This window comes from Lagopus muta, chromosome 8 (genome assembly GCF_023343835.1).
Source record: "Lagopus muta isolate bLagMut1 chromosome 8, bLagMut1 primary, whole genome shotgun sequence".
Lineage (NCBI taxonomy): Eukaryota > Metazoa > Chordata > Aves > Galliformes > Phasianidae > Lagopus > Lagopus muta.
Genome location: NC_064440.1, coordinates 7,244,938 through 7,269,737, shown reverse-complemented (window position 1 = coordinate 7,269,737; position 24,800 = coordinate 7,244,938). Strand labels below are relative to the sequence as shown.

The 24,800-nt window shown below is 41.0% G+C and overlaps 1 protein-coding gene across 1 annotated transcript in view; it reads right to left on the bottom strand.

Moving 5' to 3' along the window:
* DPP10 (dipeptidyl peptidase like 10) overlaps positions 1 to 18,699 on the bottom strand; it is a 355,631-nt gene extending 336,932 nt beyond the window's left edge. Inside the window, exon 1 of the mRNA XM_048952390.1 lies at positions 18,331 to 18,699. Coding sequence (XP_048808347.1) covers positions 18,331 to 18,393 — 63 coding nt within the window. The 5' untranslated portion in view covers positions 18,394 to 18,699. The remainder of the gene's footprint in view (positions 1 to 18,330) is intronic.
* Positions 18,700 to 24,800: the final 6,101 nt, after the last annotated feature.

Sequence of the window (24,800 nt, the reverse complement as noted above, 5' to 3'; positions counted from 1 at the left end):
GGACACTGGATGAGGCATGTGGGCTAAAGCATCAGCTGACTGATGCCAAGCCAGAGAAGGAAGGGCTGCAGAGGTCTCTACATTGCTGTCAGTGCAGCCAAAAGTGGGTATTTACACTCCCAAGGACCTCTGTGCAGCCTGACCAGACTAACCAGATTCAAACATCATTAAACCAAACATGAAAGACTGCTTCCTACTGGACACAGGACTGGATGAGCCTCCAAGCAGAAAGTACATGATGCTACAAAAAGACAATTCAATATAATCTTGAGTATTTGGTTTTGAAAAGGCGATTCAGAGAGACATCATAACGAAGGCTGCAGAATCAAGCTAGGGTATTTTATTCATCCCTTCTTGGAGTATACAAACAGCGGCCACAGATCAGCAAGGCAGGTCTACCTCCTAGCACCGCCAAAGCTGATTCATCCCAGTCAGGAACAGATGGCTGTATGGAAAAGGCCTTGTAAAGTACAACAACCAGCCAACCTGCCAAGAAACCAGACATCCTTTGTGAAAAGGCTCTGGGTTACATTAGCTGGCAATATCGTCCCCTCTGCTGTGTAAGCAGCAGTTCTTCATACACTGCATCTTTCCCTTCCACTGCAGCACTGCCCTTGTCAACCAAAGACACACTCCTTCTATTCAGCCTTCCTAAATCTCACTGATATGCAGTGAGTGCAATCTGCTGATAACATCTATGGTTAGCGTCTATTAAATGTCTCATGAAAACAACTTTTAAGCAGCTAATGAACTCCCTGTTCCCACCTAGATTTATAGTTTACATATTCAAAAATCCTAGTTAACTATATGTTGCTGCACAGATTTATATTTCCTTTCCTAGCAGGTTCTGGTGTGCTATCAAAGCAAAGTTAAAGAGTGAAAATGGACATATATGTAATGTTGCATACTGTTCCTCCATGATGGCATGAAAACAATGAAAACACCAATTTCTGCTGAGAAAAAAAAAAAAGTATTACTTAATTGGTATCATTAAGGTAAGCTATACATTACACTTTTGCCAGGAGTTAATGAAAACTGCAGCTAACTTATACACAGGACCAATTTATAATACATGGTAGTGACAGGCTGTCATCTGATCCCTGCAGAAATCTACACCTGAGGACTGGCACCTCTTTTCCCACTTCATCTCACCTCAGGAGGTTCACAGAGCACATTTTTCACTCTCCTGCTTTTCCTGCTGCTTGTGCTGACAGTGACACAAAGGCACAGCACAAGCCAGTTTGCTTAGGTTCTAGTTTTAGAGAGTGTTGCATCAACCTTGATGTGGCACTGATATATAGATGCAGGGAATAACCATGTCGTAAATGGATAAACCAGATTAGTTATTAAACAGCAGGTTCTGGTGGTGCACAGTTATGAAAGGATTCCCTGAAAGCATTCCTTTACATAATACCTGTCTTTGGCCTTCAACTTTGGTCACCCTGGAAATATGCAGCAAGCAAGAAAATGGCTTGACTGGGGCAAACTGGGAGCCCAAAGAGTCAGATCAGTTCAAGAAGCAATGTGGGGCTCAGCAGAGAGAAACCCCTCTGCCTCTCATCACAGGGAGTCACCACCAGGAATGATCATCACATCTGAAGTACACCCAGCATGGCGCATCATTTACAAAAACGGGTTTCAGCCCTGCAAAATGAAATTGTAGGTGTTTCCTTCCTCAACACTCATTTACTAAGGAAAAGCAACCTGCCTGGACCTCAGAAGAATCAAGACTCCAGGTAGGAGCTGAATAGTTCTTCCCACAAGCTCCAAAGGAATGGCAAGAGTTCATGCAAAATCCCTTTTTTTCGAATGTATTCTAACTGCCTCTGAGTAGTCTCTCACTCAATGAGTAATTTTGATTTCTCAGTCTTCTCAAGTACACTAGGGAGCTTAGATTTCCCCCCTGAAGCAAGACCTTTAAAGGAAAATACCCTTACTAATTTGTACATCGATTTCTTGGCATTTTCCAGCAAGCCCAACCATCTCCCTTTTGTCTGGCAGGTGAAATAGGGGTGTAAAGCATAATATCATTGTTGGGCACAACAAAATAATGATTGTCAGTATCTTTAGTTGTGCTGTTCTATAATCATTTCTATGCTGTGAAACATTCTTTGCATTTCAAAGCTAAGCATCCATATTTTAAGCAAAATTAAATGCATGCTTCTAATGCACCAAGGGCATTACTTTAAGCAATTTACAGACAGTTGCAGCTCTGACTCCAGATAAGCACTTCTTTCGTTCTTGAAATGCTTAACTAAAAGGATGAGTTATACTTAACTCATTGCTGCTCTTTATCTGGCCCCTGCTTTTGTGTTAGATCAATATGAATGCTGCAAGACAAAAGGAAGATAATCAGATTGTTATTTCGCATTAGTGAGCCTACATGATGATGCCATTTAACTGCATTTAGGAAAATCTTTTTGTTTATATGCGTTACAATCCTGAACATAAATTATTGCCATCTCCCTAGCCAGACAGTTCCAGGTGAGCATCAACAAAGCTACCTTGAAAGACTGTATCGCTCCTTAAACCTTTATGAGAATGACATGACTGTGTGACAACCGTTTTCTTGCAAACACCTCCTTCTGCATTAATAGGACATTCACGGAGAGAACAAAGTAGTTAAACATATGTAAGGTCATTTTTTGCACTTTGAGGTCCCAAGGTTGGCGCCCAGCTGATGACCCAACAGGACATGGAGCTCCTATAGGCACTTTGCCAACCAAAGGGATACTTCAGAAACCCCAAACTATGACACTAGATGTGTCATAGTCACAAATGACACTGGATACTCATGTCCTGTCCCTCTTGTCTTTTATGATGATCTGCTCAGGGTTAGGGGCCATTTCTTCCCTGTTTTTATGTCCATTTACATATAATAAACATCAGCACTGCTTGCACCCATCTAAGCAGAAGTACAGGCAGGCCTGTGAAAGCTTTGGACTGGATGAGATAGAAGAGAAAAAGTAGTGTGTGCAGTCCAGAGGTACTACTGGCCTCACCATCAATCCACTTACAATCTTCATAAATCATTTCCCTCTCTGCATCTATTTTCTTTGCTGTTTAGCATGTAGATACAGCTATTTAGGAGGGCCCTTGTAAGCAGAAGCAATTACTGACTTTGGCTAAAAAATAGCAGTAACCTGAAAAAATTTATATCCTGGGCTTTCCTTTCTCACATGAAATAAATTACTAATAGCAAACTCCTCCAGAACCTCAAATTTCCATGTGGTTTCCCATAAAGACAAATTGTCTTGGTCAAAAATGAGCCCAAACCCCCTGACAGTTGCCAACTTCTGGAAGGTTCGAGTAAACTAGATCTCACTCTCTGTTATGAAACTGCTAACAAAAAAAAAAAAAAAAAAAGCTGGAATAAGAATCCATAGAGCCTTAAATTCATTTTGTATCAGATTGAATTAAAGCATCTCAGTAATTAAAGACATGAAAGTTGTAATCACTAATGACAGCCTTCTGCAGAGCAGCACAGGGGTGGCAAAGGCACAAGCCACACATCTCTTCTAAAGCAGCAGGCCAGCTTGGGACAAAAACTCAGTTTGGTGACCTGGTTGCTAATTCCACCACAAATTCCTCGTGGAGAGGTAATACATTATTTGCAAGTATTCCATTGTTGGAGGGATTTTTGTGCTGAAGTCTCCGTCTGCATGCAGCTCATCCTATTTGCCTGTCTCTGCTGCTCATGCATAAGCATGACTTCCAGATATTCCAGAGCACAGCTTCGCAGTAGGCAAAATTAGGCATCTTTGTAATTAAAGGCTTATTAAAGATTATATATATGCCATTATTAATCTGCTTGAAAAACTCACCTTCAGTTTTGCCTCCCTGGACAGCTGCTGAGTACTGCCCAATATGCCCCTTACAGCCGTGCCTGCATTATCTGCTTCTGTACAAATCCTGTTGCTGTTGAAAATTTTTGCTATTTCTGATGAAATATTCCAACTATCTGAATTGTAATGCACATACTAATGCAGAGCTACACAGTGTAGGCAATTCCTTCTTTTCCAACACTAACTTACATGACTTTTCCCCTTTACAGAAGAGAACACAGTGCACAGATGCTCAACTTCTTTTGAACATCATTTGTTTCTCAAAAAAAAAACAAAAACATAAACAAACAAACAAAAAAAACCAACCCAATTCATTTCCTGTACATGTGCCAGGCAGAGACAAGGCAGGGTTGCACAAGGGGCTGGATGGGCTCAAGCAGATACAGCTGGAAGGAACATCAGCACTTGCTCATGCCACAGACTGCTCATGCCATCTTAAGAAGCCAGATGAGGGGGAAAAATAGACTCAATCTAATACCAATGTTAAATACTGATCAGAAGCTGAAAAATTACGCCATTTTCATCAGAGGAATACAAAATACTGCTTCTAGTTTCTGAAGTCTCCAGTTTCCAGTGAAAAACTAACTAAAAATATCCTCAGGACTGTCATGGGAGTGAATCTAAAGAAATGAGGTGACTATTCATGAGCAGTGCCTTGCCTTTAGAAGATACCTGGCAGTATTAAAGCTTCAGAGTGGTTTTTGACTGCAACACTCTTCTGGTCCACTTGAAAAGCTTGTAAGTCTTCTGCTGCCACTTTCACCCAACAAACAAATAGATGAGGAAGATGGAAAAAGAAGGAGTATTTACTTTTAAGAGGCATTCAAGGCCAGACTGGATGTGGCTCTGGGCAGCCTGGTCTGGTGGTTGGTGACCCTGCATATAGCAAGGGGGTTGAAACTAGATGATCATTGTGGTCCTTTTCAATCCACGCCATTCTATGATTCTGTGATTTTACGATGTCTCCTCATGCCCCACGGCATTAAGTCAGAAGAACAGGCTGTCATGTCTGAGTTACACAACCAGCTTTGAGATTTCTTGCTCATTTTAGAGCAAAAAATGAAATATTTACAGCCTTTAAATCTCTAAGTCTTCAAAAATGTAAAGTATACAGACAACTCCTACTTTGAACAGTTATCAGAATAACCCATGCTCAAAACACATGATGTTTTTATCCCCTGTGCTTTTCTTAGTATATCTCAATTTACATCCCATTTTAAGTCAAGTCCTGCCCTTAAGTCAAGTCAGAGAAGCATTAGTTTTTGGTGTCACACTACTCTGAATCTTAGCAGTGAGAAGTAATGTGGGATTGCTACTGAAGCAAATGCTACGCATTCTACCCTTGGTTTGTATCAGCTTGATGATCATATCAAAGGATGCAATATCGAACCTTTCAACTGGATCATGAGATGCACTTTAAATTCAAGACAAATTCTCTACCATTTGATTTTCACATACATTAATCTATATTAACAACTTCTATGTAAAGACCCATTTCAATTTTAGACAAAAATAGAAAACTTACAGTTCTAAAAGACCCAATGTAAAACATACAAGAACTCTGAAACAATTCTTCATAAAAATCTATGTTGAACTCTTCTCACACCTTTTAAATATCTTTAAATCTAAATAAATCTCCATGGGAGATAGTGCTTACTCTTTGGACTTTATGGCCTCTGAGATAAGCTAGCCCAGCATTTTTTCAAATCTTGATCTGTGGAGAACAGGCATAGTAGAACCCAGTGGAATAGTACATCCTCATACACAGTGTAAAAGCTTGGATCTTTTTATTTTTTTTTTTTAATATATATATTTTTTGCAAGCGCTCTATCAGAGAAGGAAGTCGTACCACAGATGAACTCCCTGACTTTTCACTTGCAATAGCTATGGCTGCTTCATACCCCAGCCAACAACCTAGGAAGGAAGAAAGGGAAGGAGAGAAAAGGAAGGAAAAGCATCTATTATTGCCACAACTGAAAGAATTCTCAAATCAGTTTCTACTGTAAGCATTCCTGAGCTGAAGGACTTTTCATTTCTGCAGATTTTTTATTTAGCAACAACAAAAAGCTGAAAACAGCAAGCTACAGCTCTATGCCAGCTTTGATATGACCTCTGTTTTTCAAGCTAATTTAGCCTTCTGTGAGACTGCATTCTAGAATTTGCATTGTAGAAAGTTTAAATAACCCAAATTATCAAGGAAATGCTTGCTGCATGTCAAAGACAGATCTGATGTACAAACTTTATTTTGCTTATGAACTGTCAGACCTATTTAAAGGATTTAGGATGTTAAAATGTTTGGCTGTTGTAACACATATCTATGAAACAATCTGGCTTCAAAGTACAACTTAGAAGCTTCTATTTATAAATATTTAACTGAAATATTAATATAAAAAAGGGCAAGATCTCCTTCATTTTTCCCCTAATGAATTTCTCTTCTGTTTTTCAAAACAGCTCATCAGAATAGCAACTTCTATTTTTTAATATAAGCATCCATTTTAGAAAGGCTTTTGCAAACTTCCAGTTTAACAATACATGACATGGCATTCAAGTCCAGTGGTTCCCCTTCCCACAGTTTGTACCTCCAGCCCTGTCCCATCACCACCCCAGCCTTCATGCCAGCCTTTTCCTCCTCAGAAGCCAGTAGTCCTGCAGAGGGCCATCAGCTCTATTGTTCCCTGCCCACATGAGCACCACTTTAGGTTTAGCCACAGAAGACCTTAACTTCCAGCCCTGGGCAACCTCCAGAGCAGACCTCACCCAGAGAACATTAAGACTGTCCCACCTGTCAAATTACTGATCATCATCACCCAAGAGCCACCTAGTTAAATGTGATTAAGGAGAAGAAATCAGTGGGAGTTGTCACACACAAAACCATAAATTCACTCACTGTTTTGTGTTATGCTAATGAGCTTAAAGACCCATATTTTAACAGCATGCTACTATAGCATGCATTACAGAAGTTTTGTATTCCTCCAGCACGTTCAGTATTCTGCAGAGAGATGATGTATCCAATAGGCCCAAAAGTCGCCTAATAAGATTGCATGGCGCACGTTGATTATACTCAACAATACTTTTCATTTCATCATGCAACTTGGATCATATCTTGCCTTCAGGGGAAGAAGTGCAAAATCTTTTTAAGTCGACACTAAATATAAAACTACATTATTAATAAACATAATTCAAACTCTTCCAGTGGAGACCTCGCCAGACAGATTTTCCAACTCTGTGGCATTTGTCACTGGAAGACAAGCAAATCAATCAAATGTGGTTGGATAGGGAAGATTTTCATTTGATTTCTTGCTTACCTTTTTAATCTCTCCTTTGCTCCCCACCCCCTCCACTATTATACTTTATATATAGAACTTCCTTCCTTCCTCCTTATTTCTGATCATATTCTCTCTTCAGAAGAGGTTAATGCAAATAATAAAAAAAACCTGGCTGAAACACTAAAAAAAAAAAAAAAAAAGATAATATTTTGCTCAAAAAATGCTAAACATTATTCATTAGGATATTGTTTTTGAAAAATCCATTGAAGTTACCTAGGAACATTACGTGAAATAATCTGATTCACAAAATTCATTTGGATTGCCAAAACCACTATTGATGAAGACCAGAAATAAATTCATATAGGAAACTAGAGGAGAAGTGGTAATTTTAAAGCATAATGCTTATATGCAAGTTTCACATAGTAGTAATGAAAAGTAAGTAACCCCAAAAGACATTTGTTTTGACTTCTCCCATGCACAAGCACTGCCCACCCACCACAGCCCAGCAGAGTTCTCACTGAGACACACGAGCTGGAGGAAACCCAGCTACAAGCAATTCTTCCTTTACTTGTACAAAAAAAAGCTGCACTTTTGCTGCACCAGATAAAAAAAGGGACTCAGCTGGTAATAATTTGGGTAATGAGAACTGGGGAAAAAATGCATGAGCACTATTCTACGCTTTGCCTGAGAGCTTAAAGCTGACCCATGGCTCACCTGAAAATTTGGCAACACACTCAATTCTAGGTGAAGTTTTGAAAGCCATTCAAGTTTTGAGGAGAAGGGTGATATATTTTTCCCACCACTGGCCTGTCCAGTTCAGGTATGATTTATTTTAGAGACAGTTACCTCACTTAAACTGCATAAATGTATTTTAATATGGGAATGCAGAACTCACTTGTCCAGTTACTCTGTTATCTTAAAAAAAAAAAAAAAGAGACTTTTGATACTGGCCTTAAAAATGAACAAGATGGGGGTTTGACCTGATCACAAAGATGTGCAATACTTCTTCCCTTATCGTGAGCAAAGAGCCTGTTAAGTCAGACATACAGCATAAGGGCTCAAAGTGATTATTTATACACAAAGCAGATAATTAGTACAAATGAGGAATTCTGCTAAGGAATAAAATGCTCTCCACCCAGATGAGACAGCTGATGAGTCTCTGATGACTAGAGAGCTGTCATTCAGTAGGGAAGGAAGGGGTGACATGAGTCTATCCTTCATTTTGTGGAGTTTCTATCTTCTGATACTGCTTTTCCTTAGGGTTTAAACAAAATGTTGTCAGTGCCTTACCTCCTAAATATTCTATATCAGCTGTTGTATTTCAATTGCACTGAAATGAAATAGAAATCCTCAAAGTCTTCTCATCTTTAGCACTAGCTCCTTTGCTGCCTTCAGCGAGACATCAATTTCTTTGCCTTGATGCCCACTGTGAAAGAGAATTAATTGCTCCTAACTGTTCATGCTGTTGGCACATGGCAAGAACTTGACTATTTCTTAAGGTGTTCTGCGGAAACGTTAATTGTCACCTAAGGAAAATTCTAAATGTTGCAGGACTTGAGTCAGGGAACCACATGCAAGGATACTTCCGAAGAGTATGAGATTTGACCATTTGACTTTGGGATTAGGTTATTAACCATATAAAGCCAGTCTATTATACAGCTTTCATAGCCATCAGTGTTCTCTATAACTCATAAAAAGTGAATTAGTTATGTTAAAAAGTAATTAATTTAGAAGAGTTAATAGTATGGTTTCAGTACATCTTACTATCTTCATTTTCTTGGAAATTTGCAGTGTATTTTCAAACGTCATACTGAGAAAACACCAAGAAACCAAAATTTAATATTTTCAAGTGAAACCCCTTACTGAAAGCAGTTGCGCTGTTTTATCTTTTTCCTACCCTTTTCTTTTGAAAGTTTCATCAGCTCAGCTCATTACCACTACCTTTTGATCTACATGAGAGTCCTCAGCTGGAAGTTGAATGAAAAATACAATAGAGAAAAGTTAGCACAAAGTAAAGCAAGATCCTGGGACTGGATCTTATCGACAACCCTGCTGCCTGCCATTGCTAGTAATTTGAATTGTCACATTTCTCTACTCTGTGAAGTAAATAAGGGTTCATTTTTTGACATGGCCATACTTTAGTTACACTTTGAAAGCTCCCAGCCATTAACAATGGCATTTAACCACTAGCTGGCAGACAAGAACTTTGATGCTTCCACAAATCTTTTGGCTTACAAACATATATTTGACAGCTTTAGGCCAGAGGTAGAGGACAATCAGCCCCACTCCGGATATTTTCTTGGAAACTCAAATATTGGAGACAACAATGAAGAAAAAAGAAAGCAGTGTGCTTGCTGTACAGTGACAACACCTTGCAGGACTGGCCTCACTCATAAAGCACTCACTCCCTAATGCATTGAGTGCTTATAATTGATTAATGACCTACAGCATCTCAACATTTTACTGTTACCAAACATCAACAGAAACATTTCCATTAGAAGTCTTCGATGGAAGAAGTAGCTTGTATCCATCTTGTAATGACCACCATATGCAACACAGCTCTCCATGTCAGAGGGGATGTTCATTACTGTTCAGTAGTAACTTCATTAGACATGAAGCCAAGAGAATTTACACACTACATTCAAGTAACAGCCAGCCTTTCCCATCCCTTTATTTACAGTTTGCATTTATCTTTCAATGTTCCAATATGTAACTTTTCTGGGATATCTCCTCTAAGATATTTTATCGCTTGTTTACAGAAACTTAGCTACTATATCAAACCCTTAAAAGACATATTTACTCAGCTACTTCATTTGGAGCATGTTTTCTTTTACATCTGTTAATTTACACTGCACTTCTTGCAGCAGGATTGTAGCTATTCAATAATTTAAGTTGTGACATTATGAGACTATCAAACATTCACAGCACTACCCTGGAGAATTCTCACATTATCACATACTACGAGCTATACTGATAGCTATTCTACACATCATTTTAAAATGTTAAAATGTAAATGCAAGTTGTGTGAATGTGGTCACACAGGCAGTCACTAGAAGAAGACATTAAAAAGAAACTAAAATTTGTGCTAAACTGTAATGCTACTAATTTCCCTCCATCGCTCTAAACTTCGGTATTATTGAGAACTGATCCGCCAGGTTACAGATACACATGCCTATTTTATCCACAGAAACAAGATACAATAAATAGTAGAAAACAATGAGCACATTGCACCACTTTCCAAAAAATAATTGAGCTGAGCAGGAGCAATGATAGAGAACTGTCAGTGTTTTCCATAATACTGCAGCTTAAAAATAAAATTCTGTCCAAAAATCTCTGTATCAGTTGAGGGCAATTTTCCAAAGCCTTGCAATGCATTTTTTTCTGCAGTATGGGCAACATTCATCAAATGGGAGCATACAGCACTTTCTTTGATTACAGTTTAAAAAAGAAACATAAAAATCTTGAGACTCAAGTGATTTTTTCACTCAAACTCATTTTTGTTTCTATCGGATGTAACCCATGCCAGCTTTATTTTGAACTCAGAGTACTTAGAGGGTGACATACATACAGAAAAAATGCATTTTTGTCAATCTTTCTCAACCTGAGGAGTCTGCCTTTGAAAATCCTGCAGTGAGGACTTTTTTCTGTATCAGAATTTGATACTAAATCATTTTCAATCATTATAGCTTTGGAGATTAAAAAAATATATTTTTCAGGGGAAAAGGAGATAGATTACTTGAAACTTAAAAGCCTTATCAAATAGTCCAAATACAAAGGTTGATATGTTCCATAAAAGCGGTTTTAATTACAGGAATCTTCTTAGGTAGGGTGACCCAAATTCTTGATTGGCCTAGCTCTCTTGCAGCATCAGCAGAGTTACTTCAGCAAACAGTCTGACACAGAATGCTTATTCTGAACACTTTGCCTGCAACTGCAGACACATTTACTTCACGCAACTCCAGTCTCGTACAACAATTTGAGGTGTTCCAGGTACACACGGCCAAGTCAAGGACTTCCAAAACCATCAAACAGCACAAAGCAGGCCCAAACTGCCCCGTGCCCTGATTTGGCACCTCTGGGTGAAATTCTTCACCTACAGTTCCAAGATCATTACCGAAATAGAGAAATCAATGCAGCTTGGTTATAATTAATGAGATGTGTACCTTCCCCAGTATGACCACCAACCACTGGGTGTTGAAAATCACAGCAGCACACTGATAACCAAGGAACCTAAATGAAACAACTATCTAAAAATGATTTTCATCATTTCTTAAGAGTCTTGAACAGTGCTTAGTGTCATTACAGCATGCTGGCAAGGTTTTCAGAATTATGAAATATTGCCAAAGTGTTTGTATCTGAAAAAGGCATTAGCTGCTTGATGGACTTCTTCAGTAAATGTGACCTCATTTCAGATGCAGAAGTCGGGAAACGTTTAGAGAGGATCAAATACTATAAAAACAGAAAAACACCAGTATTTCCTTAATTATTTTATGGATTTGTTTTCACTGAGCTTTTGTTTGCCCTCTGCAAATATTTGCATAATCGAGTTTCAGAGACATTAACGCTCCAAGAAAACACATTACAGCTGTTGAATTTTAAAGCTGAGATTTTTCAAACTCCAGACCAAACCTATACAAAAAAAAGGTGCTTGTGAATGCAAACTGAAATCTTTCTGAAGACAAGCGTGAAGAATTCACAGCTCAAAAGTTATCATGGGGAAAAAAGAGTCATCAGTACCATCTCTTTGGGCTTTAACAGATAAATCCTTGATTATAGTGACCTCCAGAAGTCAGATACCTTTGTCTGAAAAATCAGGGAGAAATATTTACTGTGTGGACAGTCCTGTTGTCTCCAAGTTGAAAGCAAAGAGCAAACTGAGTCTAACACTTGTGTGATGAAGACAGCTCAAGCAGGAGTCAGACACATGCCATCAGCAAGCACACCTCCACGGTCTTTCGAGTGCTTCCATTCACTTTCCTTCCTCTTCTTGTTACAACTGACTCAGTATTTTTGTAGCCCTTGTCATCCTTTCCATTTTTCTTCCTTCCCCTCCACCCATAGCTCTAGAGAGCAGCACAGGGACAAAGCCACAGTCTGACTCTTCCAGCCTGACCTGTCTAAGGCCACAGTCATTCTCTTGGAATTGCTGGAGTTGGAAGAGACCCTTAAAAGCCATCTGTTCCAACTCCCCTGCAATGAGCAGGGACACCTGCAGCTCAATCAGGTGCTCAGAGCCTCATCCAGCATGATGCTTGCATCTCTCTTATGCAAACAACCTACAAATATTTGCAGAAAGCTTCCCTCCATCTCCAGAAGGGAAACAGTTAAATGGCAGTTTGCTTTAATTCCATGGGAAAACTCAAATGAATAGGAGCTTAATCTCTTCCTGGCTGAACGCTCCTACCATCAGCGGTAACACAGTACATGAGTCTGCCCCAAGTCCCAGTTTTCAGCTTCACCCATTAGACACTGAGTCCTGTACCGAAAAGGTCAACTAAGTGATTATTGACATATGCATAAATTGCAGCAGGAAAACTTTTAATCAATTGCTGCAGTGCTGCTAAGATGCTTTTATGGGTTCAGATTAGCAGGAGAGGGGAAAAAGGATCCTTGCAAGCAGCAGAAACCAATATGTCCCAGTAGGAGATGATGCTCTGCCATTTCCTTCCACCCTTGTGGAGAAGCAAGGTTAGGACAGAGATTTGATACACTGCTTGTCCTGCTGCTCAGCAGCTCATGCTGGGGGGGCTTTAGTGTATCTCTTCTCTGCTATTCCCCAGCCCCTGCCCAAACCCCATCCTTTAGCTACATAAATGTATGTATACACACACACACACACACACACACACACACACACACACATATATATATATTTTAAAAAAAATGAAAGTCAGGAAAATCAGTGGTAGGGCTTGGTTCTCACTCAAGGATCTGTAAAAGCTATTTTTTAAAGCGATGCTCACTTCTGCAGGTCACCTCCACAGCAAATGTGAAGAGAAATGTTTGTGGCATTAATCCTGCACTGACAGACAGATGTGGCCTTCAAGCTGAGTTAAGTGTTCAGTGCTCTTAAGGGAAGAAAATAAGTGATTTCTTTTAGATATATAGCTTAATTGGGAAGTCAGGGATTCTCCTGCCTAAGCAATTGATTTCACAAAAGAAGAAAGTTTATTTCAGAATATAAACCTGCTGTTCATCTCTAAGGCCCAGAGAAAAATTAGCTGGGGGACTGATGCTTGCCTTATATTGCTGAAACCACAGGTCTTAGTGCATAAATAAGGTTGATAAACCAACAACATTTAAACAAAGCTTCTTTGTGCTTTGGATGTGCAGGGCACACCAAGGGGTCAGGTCACCTGTCGCCATTTCCCCCAGCACAGGGGGACTCAGCCCCCAGCAGTGACATCTGACATAGAGACTTTCCCTTCAGCTTAACAGGCTTTGGTTGTGGAATCGTACAGCACATGATATCAAATTCTGAAGCTGCAGGAAAATAAAGTAACCTAAACCCTATCCTTTAATATAATAGCACCAATTTGTCCATGCTTAGCAAGCTATTAGGCACCTCCACGTCTACTGCTGTAAATCACAGGAGCAATGCATGTTCCTGTTAACCAAACAGCCTTCATTTTCATTTATCTGCAATCTTGTTAACATAAAAATATGTAGAAATACATGAGCGGAAATGTCACTGAGTTACTGTATCTGACATCATTTACACACAAAGGCAGCTCAGCTTTCACAAGAAGCAATGGGCATACTGTTATTACTGGAATAGTAATTTTTATAAGCTACATCAACTAAAACATTACAGAAGAACTTTAAAACAATTTATTATTTTGAAGATAATAAGAACTTAATGTTGATATCGCCACTGCCTCTCACAGTGTTAAACCACTACTACACAGGTAGCTACATTTGGGCCAAGAATACCAAGATAACTTTTGTATGCGGAAAAAGCTGTATGACTATGAACATCACTTCCCCAGCAAACTTATTATTTCAGTTTCTGTTACTACAAACATATTTAGTTGGAAGACAACATGCAAATCATATCATGCTCAATTTAAGAACAAAATACTGAACAAGGTAAGTGCAGAATTATCTTCACATGTTTATAGTAGAACAGTTTTGGACTAAAGAATAAGAAAGCTGAATTTCCCTGTGATTTGGGGCTGTGAATGATAGATGACACTTTCCTGAAAGGACACCATATCTTAAGTGGCTCTTGAGAGAATCAAACTTAATGCTGTATTTCTAAGGTAATGATTTATGGTAGGAAAATTATTATATGATTACAACCCATGAAAGTGCTGACCTATTATTAAATACAATTTATTGTAGCATTCATGTGCTTTTGTGTATATTACTTTTAGAATGAGTGCCTTCACTCAAGTCCCAGCATTGTCGTTAAGTTAGAAGCTCAAAATTGCATATGTATTAGAATACCATGGCATGCATGTGTGTGACTATATAATACACGCATAAAATCTACAGCACAGAATCAGTATACATAAATACTTCAATATATGTGAGTACCAAACAGCTCTTCTCTAACTGGTTTTAAGTTTTTACAAAAGGAGAAGGAAATTAAAAGTAAAATGTTTTGAAAAGTCTATTAACCATTGATACATGCAAGGAACAGCCAACAAACAACCTGTCAGCAGGTCTGCAGCTGGCAAAATACAATTAAAACACACCAGTGCCTCCTCTCAACTCAAATTCAGTCAAAACCAGTTCACTGGATATGGATGCAGAGGAGCCCAAGATGTTTTAATGGAACAGGACTCATAAAGGTGCCTGGAGCACCTTTATCAAGTTCCACCATTGGTGTCCCCTAACTGCTTGCTACATACTTCCAGGGAGATTCTGAGGAACAAGATAATCACAAGGGCACACACCTAACGCTTACAAAAACAGAAATATTTACTTTCTTCTGCAGCTGGATTTTGAGACAGACGCTCCCAGCAGCTGGGCACAAGCTGGTACCACCTGGCACGGCGATGTTCTCGTCCATTACTTTTTAAAGTATCGCTTTCTTATATATTATTAAGCTGCCATCAACTTCCATCCCAACAATATCCCTTGTGCCCTTTGTTATACATTATCCTGGATAATGTATAATCGTATGTTTGCTGAGATTATCTGTTAGTGACTCCGTTTTGATGTAACGGATTTCAAACTGTTCTCGTTTTGGGGGATTTATTTCCCAAAAAGCTGATAGACCTGAACCATTCCCACACATGCACTGTCTCTTTCATACACACCCTGTGGTCATACAGACACGAAGTTTCCTGACATCTCAACATGAAAAGCATTACTGAAATGCTACTCTCTTTTAAATAAGTGCTAACTATCAATAGGGAAAGTGTCAGTACAGCACTGTTCATTCATTACTGTTAAAACATGACTATGACATATCCAAAATGTAAATTTCCTGATAACGTCCCCCAGATGCTGCTGAATGCTGCTGCAGAATTTCTGCTAAGGGCAAATCTGCATTTGCCTTTTATAGTTTACAATCTAAAAGCTAATGAATAAATAAAAGTGAAAGGAAGGCAAAGAAGGGAGAGTAAAAGGGTATAACATACGTATTATATTACACAGTAATTACGTGCTTCTGAGATGCCAATTAGTAACTCCTGCCATGATCCAGCTCGCAGCCAGATCGATATGAGGTGGATAAAGGCAGAGAGCCATGAGCTGGTAGAGAATGTTTTACTATTTGAGATGGGGAAAACCACAGAAATATCTACTTAACTCTTCTTGTTCTTGTTGTTAAGTGCAAATCATAGCCCTGACTGCGTTAAAAGCAAGGCAGAAGTATTTCTCTTCCGCCATACCCATAATTTCTGTGCAAATGATTGATTTGAAAGAGTTTTTAATGCTAAGAATTCTTTCCCGGTTTTGGTTACTTCTTTCTTTTTTTCCCTCCAACAAGGCAAACTATCCTTTAACCGACATTTCCTCTGTGGCAAAAAGCAATCAATCAACCATTTGGCCATCTGTACAATATCAGTGTGCTCAGCAGCAGCGTGATGCTCCTAAACTGCTCACGGCATTGATACAGGGAACTGAGAGCATACAGAATAAAGCCATGTTCATTGCCTAGGGGACTCTAGACTGCAGCCATACAGCAGTGAGGCGGGTGTTTAGTGTTTGCATCCAGACCCTAACAGTTTTTGTTACAGCTCTCAGAGTGAAGGATCACTACTCACAGTAGTGCCAGCCAGGTGGTAAGAGATGAGGTCCTTTCTGCTGCAAAAAGGCTCAGAGGTAAGAGGCAGCTTTAGGAGATTTTGCATCTTTGAGCTGCTTTTTTGCCCTGGGTTACATTGGATTTCCTTTGTCAGCTCATCGGTGTATGACTACAACTACTCTGGATGCAGCACAGCCCATCCCTGGGCTCTGGGATGCAGAAGCAGCTCCCCTCAGTCAGCACAGATGAGAGAAGAGCGTCTACATGTGCCCACATCCTGGGCAAGTACCCCACTGCTTTTGTGGGATGGCTCAAAAGTTCCAACAAATACTGTGAAATGAAGTTACATTAATCATAACACACAGGAGCTGAGATGCCATTTGTTTCTGTTTGGAGAGAAACATAAATCATAAAAAAAAAGGGGAAAAAAAATCTCATTCCAGTAGGTGTGAAGTTTTTATGTAACCTTTTTTTCTTTCATTTTCATAATTTCTGGAATCAGTGCTGCTTTTTGGCAAGATACAATTAATATGTAATTTCTATCTGTCTGGTCACTAATAACATAGTTTAGAAATAATTTCCAACGTGATGCCCTCATTACCATGGGGCAGCTCCTACTCATCATACAGACTTTCTCCGGCAATAGCTACCTACTTAGCATGAAAGCACTTGAAACTATTTATCAAGCACATTTTACACCTGACACATTGAATTAAGAGCAGAAAAATGAGATGGTTTTCTAATGGTATCAATATTACCGTGCTGGTTGTAAAATGGACTCGTGTCTCAGAGGCTCTGATTCATGTTCTCCCTTTTTGAAGACTATTGACTTGTCTGAGTTGCGTTTTTTGTTGTTGTTCTTTTTCTTAATGGTATATTGATATTCACTGTTGCTGTTTGTTGTTGCTTTGCCTTAGAAGTCCTGTCAAGTGAATTTAATGTTACTGCCAGTGAAAAATTAGCATTGGCCGCAGCAAGCATAGGAGAGGAATGCTGCCCAGAGCACGACCACTTCACATGGGTCCCCATACTTCCAGGGACAGATCCACAGAGGATGAAGCAATGTAACATTAAATACGTTGAGTCTTTGAAGTGGGCCAGGGCAACAGCAATTCATCACTCCCAATGACCTTGCACATTTCAGCATGAAATAACTGGCTGTTTATGGTATGATGGATAAGATTATGTGTTACCAAGAGGTCATTAGAACCACAGTTCAATCCCACTCCTTCCACAAGCCTACAGCATCCTTCATTACTAATCATATGCCATGGACTGCCAAACAGCCTATATGGAAACAACGGTGCCAACAGCAGCTTTACACCTCTAATCCCTTCTTTCCTCACAATATCTGCTCCCAACTGGATAATGCTCTGCTGACAGCCTGCTTGCTCCAACAGCATGACAGGACCAGCGCCCTGAAACCATGCAGCCCCCCAGAGCTTTGGGGAAACTTCTCAGCCTTTCACATCATTTTATGGAAACAAAATTAAAAACACAAGGTTTCTCTATGTTACATTTTTACAGCTAGAAATCGATCATCAAATGCAGGGTCGCTGTGTTATCAGGCTATTTCCAGAAAATAAAAACTAACAAAGCACTTAACTCTACAGCGACGGTTTTCAGTGAATACAAATCTGTTTAGGGATTTCATTTCACGTTACAGAGAGCGGCACGGAGGCTCAGAAGCACCTTCCGATCGACGCAAGGCAGGATGCCGGGCACGGGGCAAGAGGCAGAGAGGAGAGACCATCCTGCCCACTATCCCGGTGACAACTTGGTCCACTCGGTCCGTTCTGTCCGCGTAAGGCCACTCCACCCCCATCAGGACCCTTAAACAACAACCTTTACCCCGAGCACCGCTGCTGGGAAGGCTGCAGCCCTCAGCTCCTTCGGGCAAACTTCGCGCGCGGACAGGAGATAGAGATGGAGCAGCCGCTGCCCCTCAGCCGCCCAACCGCAGAGCGGGGAGAACTTTCTCCTCGCCCTGAGCCCTCCACCCCTCCCGGTCGGGCCTTACCTTAGCGGCTCTGGAGGAATGGCACTGCACCTGGTGGTGGGACACCGTCGCCGTCTGGTTCATGGTGCCGGGCTGCCGCTCCGCGTCCCGAGGCTGTTCCGGGCTGAGTCGGGTTGGGATCGCCGCGAGCCGCCGCGAGCCGCCGCCTCGCCCTGGCGGAGCGTGCAGCTGCTGGCAGAGCTCAGCCCTCCGCTCTGCTGCCCGGAGTCGGCTCGCGGCCAAAAGTTCCTTCACAGCGCTCCCTCCGGTGCCGCCGCTTCCCTCGGGCTGACTGCAGCTGCCGGCAGCGGCACGCGAGCGTCAGCGCGCAGAGAGGCGCGAGCAGCGGCGTGACTGCCATCGCCGGCGCACATGGGATTCCAGCAGCCTCAGGGCTTTGGGAGGCACTGCAGCGGTTCCACGCTCTCCCCCCCCTCCGCAATCATTGCAGCTCCGGCTGTGCTTCTGCCCGACTAACTTTTTGTGGGGTTGGTTGGGGTGCAGATTGGAAGCTTTCCCCGGCAGCCACCAAATGCTCCTCCACAGGTGCAGCCCCGAGCTGCAATCACAGCCAGAGGACCGTGATACGGCACACAGCATCCCCTGCAAGGAGGCAGAAACAAAATCACAACAGAGAAGATTTGCTTGACGTTTTCGGTTGTGCTTTGGGCAGCTCAATGAGCACCTGTGTAGGCATTTGTCCCAGCTAAGCATCTGCCCAGAGCTGTGGGTATTACACCTGGAATTCTGTCCCTGCAAGGGCAGAGAGATGGGCAAGCTGGGAGCTTGCTGCTGCCAGGGGTACAAAAGCCCCAAACGGCTGTGAGGCCTCTGAGCCACACCTGTAGCCCTCATCTGACTCCAGCTGTCAGCCTGAGCTCCTTCAAGTGGGGCTTACTGTCAGAAGATTGGATTTTCTCAGAAGGAAAACTCCTTACAACCATCTCAGATTTAATCTCTCCAAAGTAAAGCTTCATTTTGCAGGCTGCAATTTAGACTCAAAGTCATCTCCAATGGAAGCCAACCATGGAGAGAAGGAGTCCCCACATACCCAGCTCCTGGGGCAGACACGGTCACCTCCAGGCACTGCACTGGGCCTGGCTGCCCGCCCACACACCCCATTTACATTAACCTCCTTCACCTTATCGGATTTATTGGATTTTGAGCAATAAAAAACACATTTAGCAAGCACAGCGGGCTGAGCAGTGCTTGCTTTCCCCTCTTTCATACACAGACAGGAGTAAAGCTTTAATGGGTATGGTCTAGAGGGAGGTATCCCTGCACATAGCAGGGGGTTGGAACCAGGTGATCTTAAATGTCCTTTTCAATCCAAACCATGGTTCAGAAGACTGAACTCACACCTCGTTCAGTTGGAGCTATGATGTTTCTAAGCTCCTGTGGAAACTTTGTGTAAAGTTTTTTTGCTTGATTTTATGCTTCCCAGTGGCTGAGTTACGTGAGCCACAAGAGCAATTTTAAGCCAACACAGAAATATTTTCCTTGCTAAGATAACAAAATAAGCAGTGTGGGTAAAAAGCTGCCAAAGGGAGAGAAATAAGATCAATAATTTTCTGGCATTGTTTTTAAATGAACTTCTACACATTCTAATTTACCTATTCCTAGAGAGGACAGGTGCTGCTGATTAACCTCCTGCTCCAACCAGGTGCAATCTAATGGTAGCATGAACTTACCCCAGGGCTCAGGAGTTGTAACAACTCAATCAACACACCGTTCATCATTGCAAGTTATCTTAGAAGCACCTTGGATCAGTAGGGTGGGCTTCCATGAGATGCCAGCTGTCATCCTCTAGTGCTGCCATTCCCCTCCACCCCTTGGCTGCTGCTAATCCTCCTCTGTGAGTAATCCTCTTTGGGATCAGAGCTGTGTAGTGCCGCTCATACTGGCTGTTAGCTGCCAATGCAAGTCTCCACATTAGCCCTGCAAAGAGCTCTTTAAAGATTTCAGCACCTCTAGGGCACAGTTAAATAACTGAGTGATTACTGGAATATGCTGGAGATTATTAAAGCTGTGGGTAAATACCTCTTGTACAGACTGCAATGGAGCTGGTGGTACCTGCTGTGTTGGAGCTGCACCTCAGCACTTGGGATGGACCTCCTTCCTGAAATGCTTTAAAAAAAAGAGTAAAGAAACCAGCACTATCAGCCAGGAAAATGAAGGAAACTCTCCAGAAAGTTTAAATGAAGTAAAATCCCCATTCCTGCCAGAACACCCTGCCTGCCCCAGGGTCCTGCCATGGGACATGGTGTTCTCCAGGGCCCTGATTGATATCCCAGCCCTGTGGGCTGCTGCGAGGACTCCTCAGACAGTTCCCTGGCCATGTGCTCCCCTACCTCCTGTTTGCTGAACCCTATTTTCTTTCAGAAATACCCCAAGCACTTTCTTCGATTTTTGAGCTCCATGATCCAAATTACAGTGCATTATTGCTGTTCTCAGAAATAAATAAATCAGATTCAATATTGGTAATTAGGCATACTTTATCACAACATAGCTCCCATAGCTCTTTGCTTTCTTTTCCACACAAGTCCATCAAATCCCCTTTTGCTACTGTTCCACACTTCTGTTCCTGTGGTCATAGGCACTGGCAGCAATTGTCAGGAGCAAATTCATCTCCTAACTCACAGTGCTCATGATCAGACTGCAGACTTTTCCGTTCATACACCACAGTATGTTAACGTCAGCAGGGATGCTGGCACTGGAACACTGTATTACTTCAAGGTGCTCTCCTTGTCAGTGTACAAGCTTCCATCCCTTTTATCATGCCCAAACTCCATCTCAGTTTACCATCATTGAGTTCTGAGGGGTTATGAGCATCATTCATTGCTATTTTGAACAAGGAGGATTTACACTGTTGCTAAACTGTTGCTTAAAACTTAAAACATCCAGTTCAATACATGGATCCGATGAAGGAACCAGGTCGTCTCAGTAGATGTTCCTGGTTTGTACAAGCCAACATTCATAGAAATGTATGGGCAGATCTGTTAGATTTGCTTTCTGCTCTTTTGCACTACGTTTGCTTTAAGAGAATTCAGTTAGATGAAATATTTGTGCCTCTTTGTAGAAACAGAAGATAGACTCAAATGCTCCGTACCTGCACAGTGATTCCACCAATTAGTTTTCTGTACCAGTTCAGGTGCATAGTGTAAAATTACAGCCAAAACATTAAAGAGTCCTCCCTGTTACAATGATAACAAGTTGTTTCAACTAGATTTTGCCTGCAAGCATGGGCTGTCCTGAAAACAGGCTCATCAAATCTCTGTATCGCTGACCTGTATGGAATGAAATTCAGCAAAGAATCAATCTTCTTTGATCTCATATGAAGTCTGTAGCAGACCCCAGGAGGAGTAGGTTCCAACTTACTGTTTCAGTAAAGAGTTTTCTCATTCATTTAGCCTTGTATCTGCAGGAGCTACTGCATTATAAAAAGGTGAGCTGATGGATTTGAGAAGCAGATCTAATTTCATGCATAACTATTACTCACACCGCTAACAGGATTCAATATTTCTACCACCAAAGAGCTCTGGTCTGAGTAATGTTTCTGCACACCTGTAGATTTGCAGGAATGCAGCTCACTATCTCCCTGCCCACAAGCACTGCAATGTTCCCATGTTTATTGCACAGCACTCAGAAGATATCACAAGACACTGGAGACATGCCAGAAGTTGTGTTAAGTGCCTTTCTGTAGCAGTTTATGCTTCTTTAAGCATTAAAATCTTGCTTGCTGTGGAAAACACTGAACTTCATGCAGAACACTTAGTATTGTTCACTTAGTATATGTTCACTGCATGAACAGTGTGCATGACAGTTCTGTCCATTGCTGGTCCTCTGGGGGTGTTCATGTTCACTGCAGGTGGGTCTGCATCCAAAATCCACAGTCCAGTAGGGTTTTAGTAGGGGTTCCAGACTGGAACACCTACTAAAATTAAATGTTAAGCAAGACAAAGAGTAGTGGTGTAAGTAGGATCCTCTCCCTTATCTTCAATGTATGGAAGGGTCAACCAAGAGGCAACCACAATCCCTATCTGTAGCTAAACCCTCTGATACATCATACAAATTCCTACCCTCAGACCATGTTTGGTCTTTGAAGTCTGTACATACCTTATAAATAGCCCTGCAAAACTGTCAAGGCATCGCCAAGCGTATTACGACACAACTTGTTCTGATCCAGAATTAGTTCCCCTCAACATGGAGATTTTCCTCACAATCCCTACTGCACCTCAGCTGAAAGATTCCACAAAATTCATCCTGAGATTTTGTGCTGGGCTGAGAAATTTTACCCCAAGCTGTTTGTATGTGGAAGAAGCATCCTATCATCAGCTGACAATAAATCTGTAACGAAAAAAAAAAAATGAAAGAAAGATTGAATATTTAAAGGGTTTGAAGTTTTAATTAATAATTTGTAACTATGGAGACTGAAGTGGAGAAAGAGGTTTTTTTGCATTAGAACACCCAGAGGCTGCAGGAAAGAGTGATGCTTTCCAGATTAAACAAAAACAGAAGAGTTTAATGACAACAGCAAAATCAGGAATAATACTGAAACCATAATTATTCAAAATACTATACTTCAGTGCTACTAAAAAACAGCAACACTCCCCCTTCCTTCTTTCAAATGTAAAGCTAGTAACACAGAAAGTGATGGATTTTCTATAGATGAAAGATAATCTACAGTCAATTAAGCATTTTCCCTAAAACACTGCATAGGAAAGAAACAAGAAATTAAAAGACGCTTTCTCTACCCAACTGAAAATCTCTTTCTCCTACAAGACACGTGTTTCTGTCTCTGCACTTTAAAGATGCTTTCACAAGAATCTGAGGATGCTATAGAAACCCCCCAACTCATTGCCTCACATATGAAATATCTGATGAGTGATTAATCTTCTAGGCTATTCTTTCCTCAGAATATTTATGTTTTGGTTGGGCATAGCTTGTATAGGTGTTTCTTTGTCACAGCTGAAGCCATCATTTTAATTAAAATGAATGAAATATAGGTAGGACAGCAGAAACCCTGCTGGAGAGCCTCTGGTCTGATTGCCTGTTTCCACTTCAACTACCCACCTCAAGGACAAGGGACCTGACAACAGCAGCAGCCTCAAGCAAGTGGCCAGCAGGTGTTTTGGCAGTGTTATAGCTTAGAGTGTATCTACTTAGCAAACAAAGGATTCTGCACAATCTCTAGCATCTCTAATTGTTGCTTCAGCAAAGGAAAATGTACAGTGGCACAGGGAAAGAGAAAAATCTTACAGAATGGCCTTACTAAAGTAGAGAGAAGACAGATTATTGGAATTTGAAGGCAGAGCTCGGTCACAGCACACTCATTAAAGAGGCAATAAACTTCACATTTTAGATACAATCCTTGTCATGGGACGACAAAGATGACTGTGGAGATGGAGTCCAGGACTTGGTTTCTTTTACTTCTGATGATTGCAGGCACAAATGAAGCACGCTTCACAAAGAGAGCCTTCTTCTTCCGTGTGCATAACATTCCATCAGATGTGTAATGTCTTTTCAGTAAGGAAACATTTATATTCCTTCTCTCTCTTTTCAATAACAAGTCTGTCAGTCACAAGCCTCCATTGCTCAGCGACTACTGCCACACTGTAGCTGACAGGCTGTGGAAGTTTTGGCTGCCCCAAATCACTATGAACATTTTCTTTTTTTTTTTTTTTCTCCTGTTAGAATTATGGGGCATTTCTATCTCACTGCTGTGTACCAATGTACTTTCACACATATATATCACTGAGTTTTAGCAACATCAAATACTGCATCCAACCAGTTACGAAAAACTACCTTGTCAATGAGACACAGCACTGCTGCCAGCTGCTTATTCAAATTTCATTTAAACATGCACAGAAATAATTTGTTTATACTTTGGCATGTCTTTTTTGTATTCCAGTTACAAAAAGCAGTATGGGGCATCCCCTCTTTACAATGAACCATGGTATCTTTCAGTGGAAATTACTTGGTGTCACAACACTTAAACTACCCAGGAAACAGAACACAAGACTGGAATGGTTTCTTCTCTCCCTTGGGCTTTAGAAAATCCCAGAGAGGTACTAAAGCCTGTGGGACTCAGAGGATTGGGAGGAATTTGTCAAAGAGCACAAGCAATTTGTCAAAGATAACAAGTCATACATGTGCTTATATATCCTTCAGCAATTCTTCAACTTTCTAATAAACAACACCAGCAACTGCATCATTCTACCTTCTACTAGGTGAAATGGTAACATTTATGCTTATTGTGGTGCTGGAGGCCTCTAATGACAGCCCAAATACCTGTAGGCAAGTGCTGTGTACTGCATTCACTTATAACTTCTAAGACAAATGCAACACGGCCATCCTGCGTGCACCATAAAATACAGCATCCCTAAACACATAATCTAGCCATTATTTTTATTTCAGTATATTTTCCATACCACTCTGAAAATATGTTTTTATTACAGAGCATGATTTGTCAAAAGCTATTCCGGCTGGTG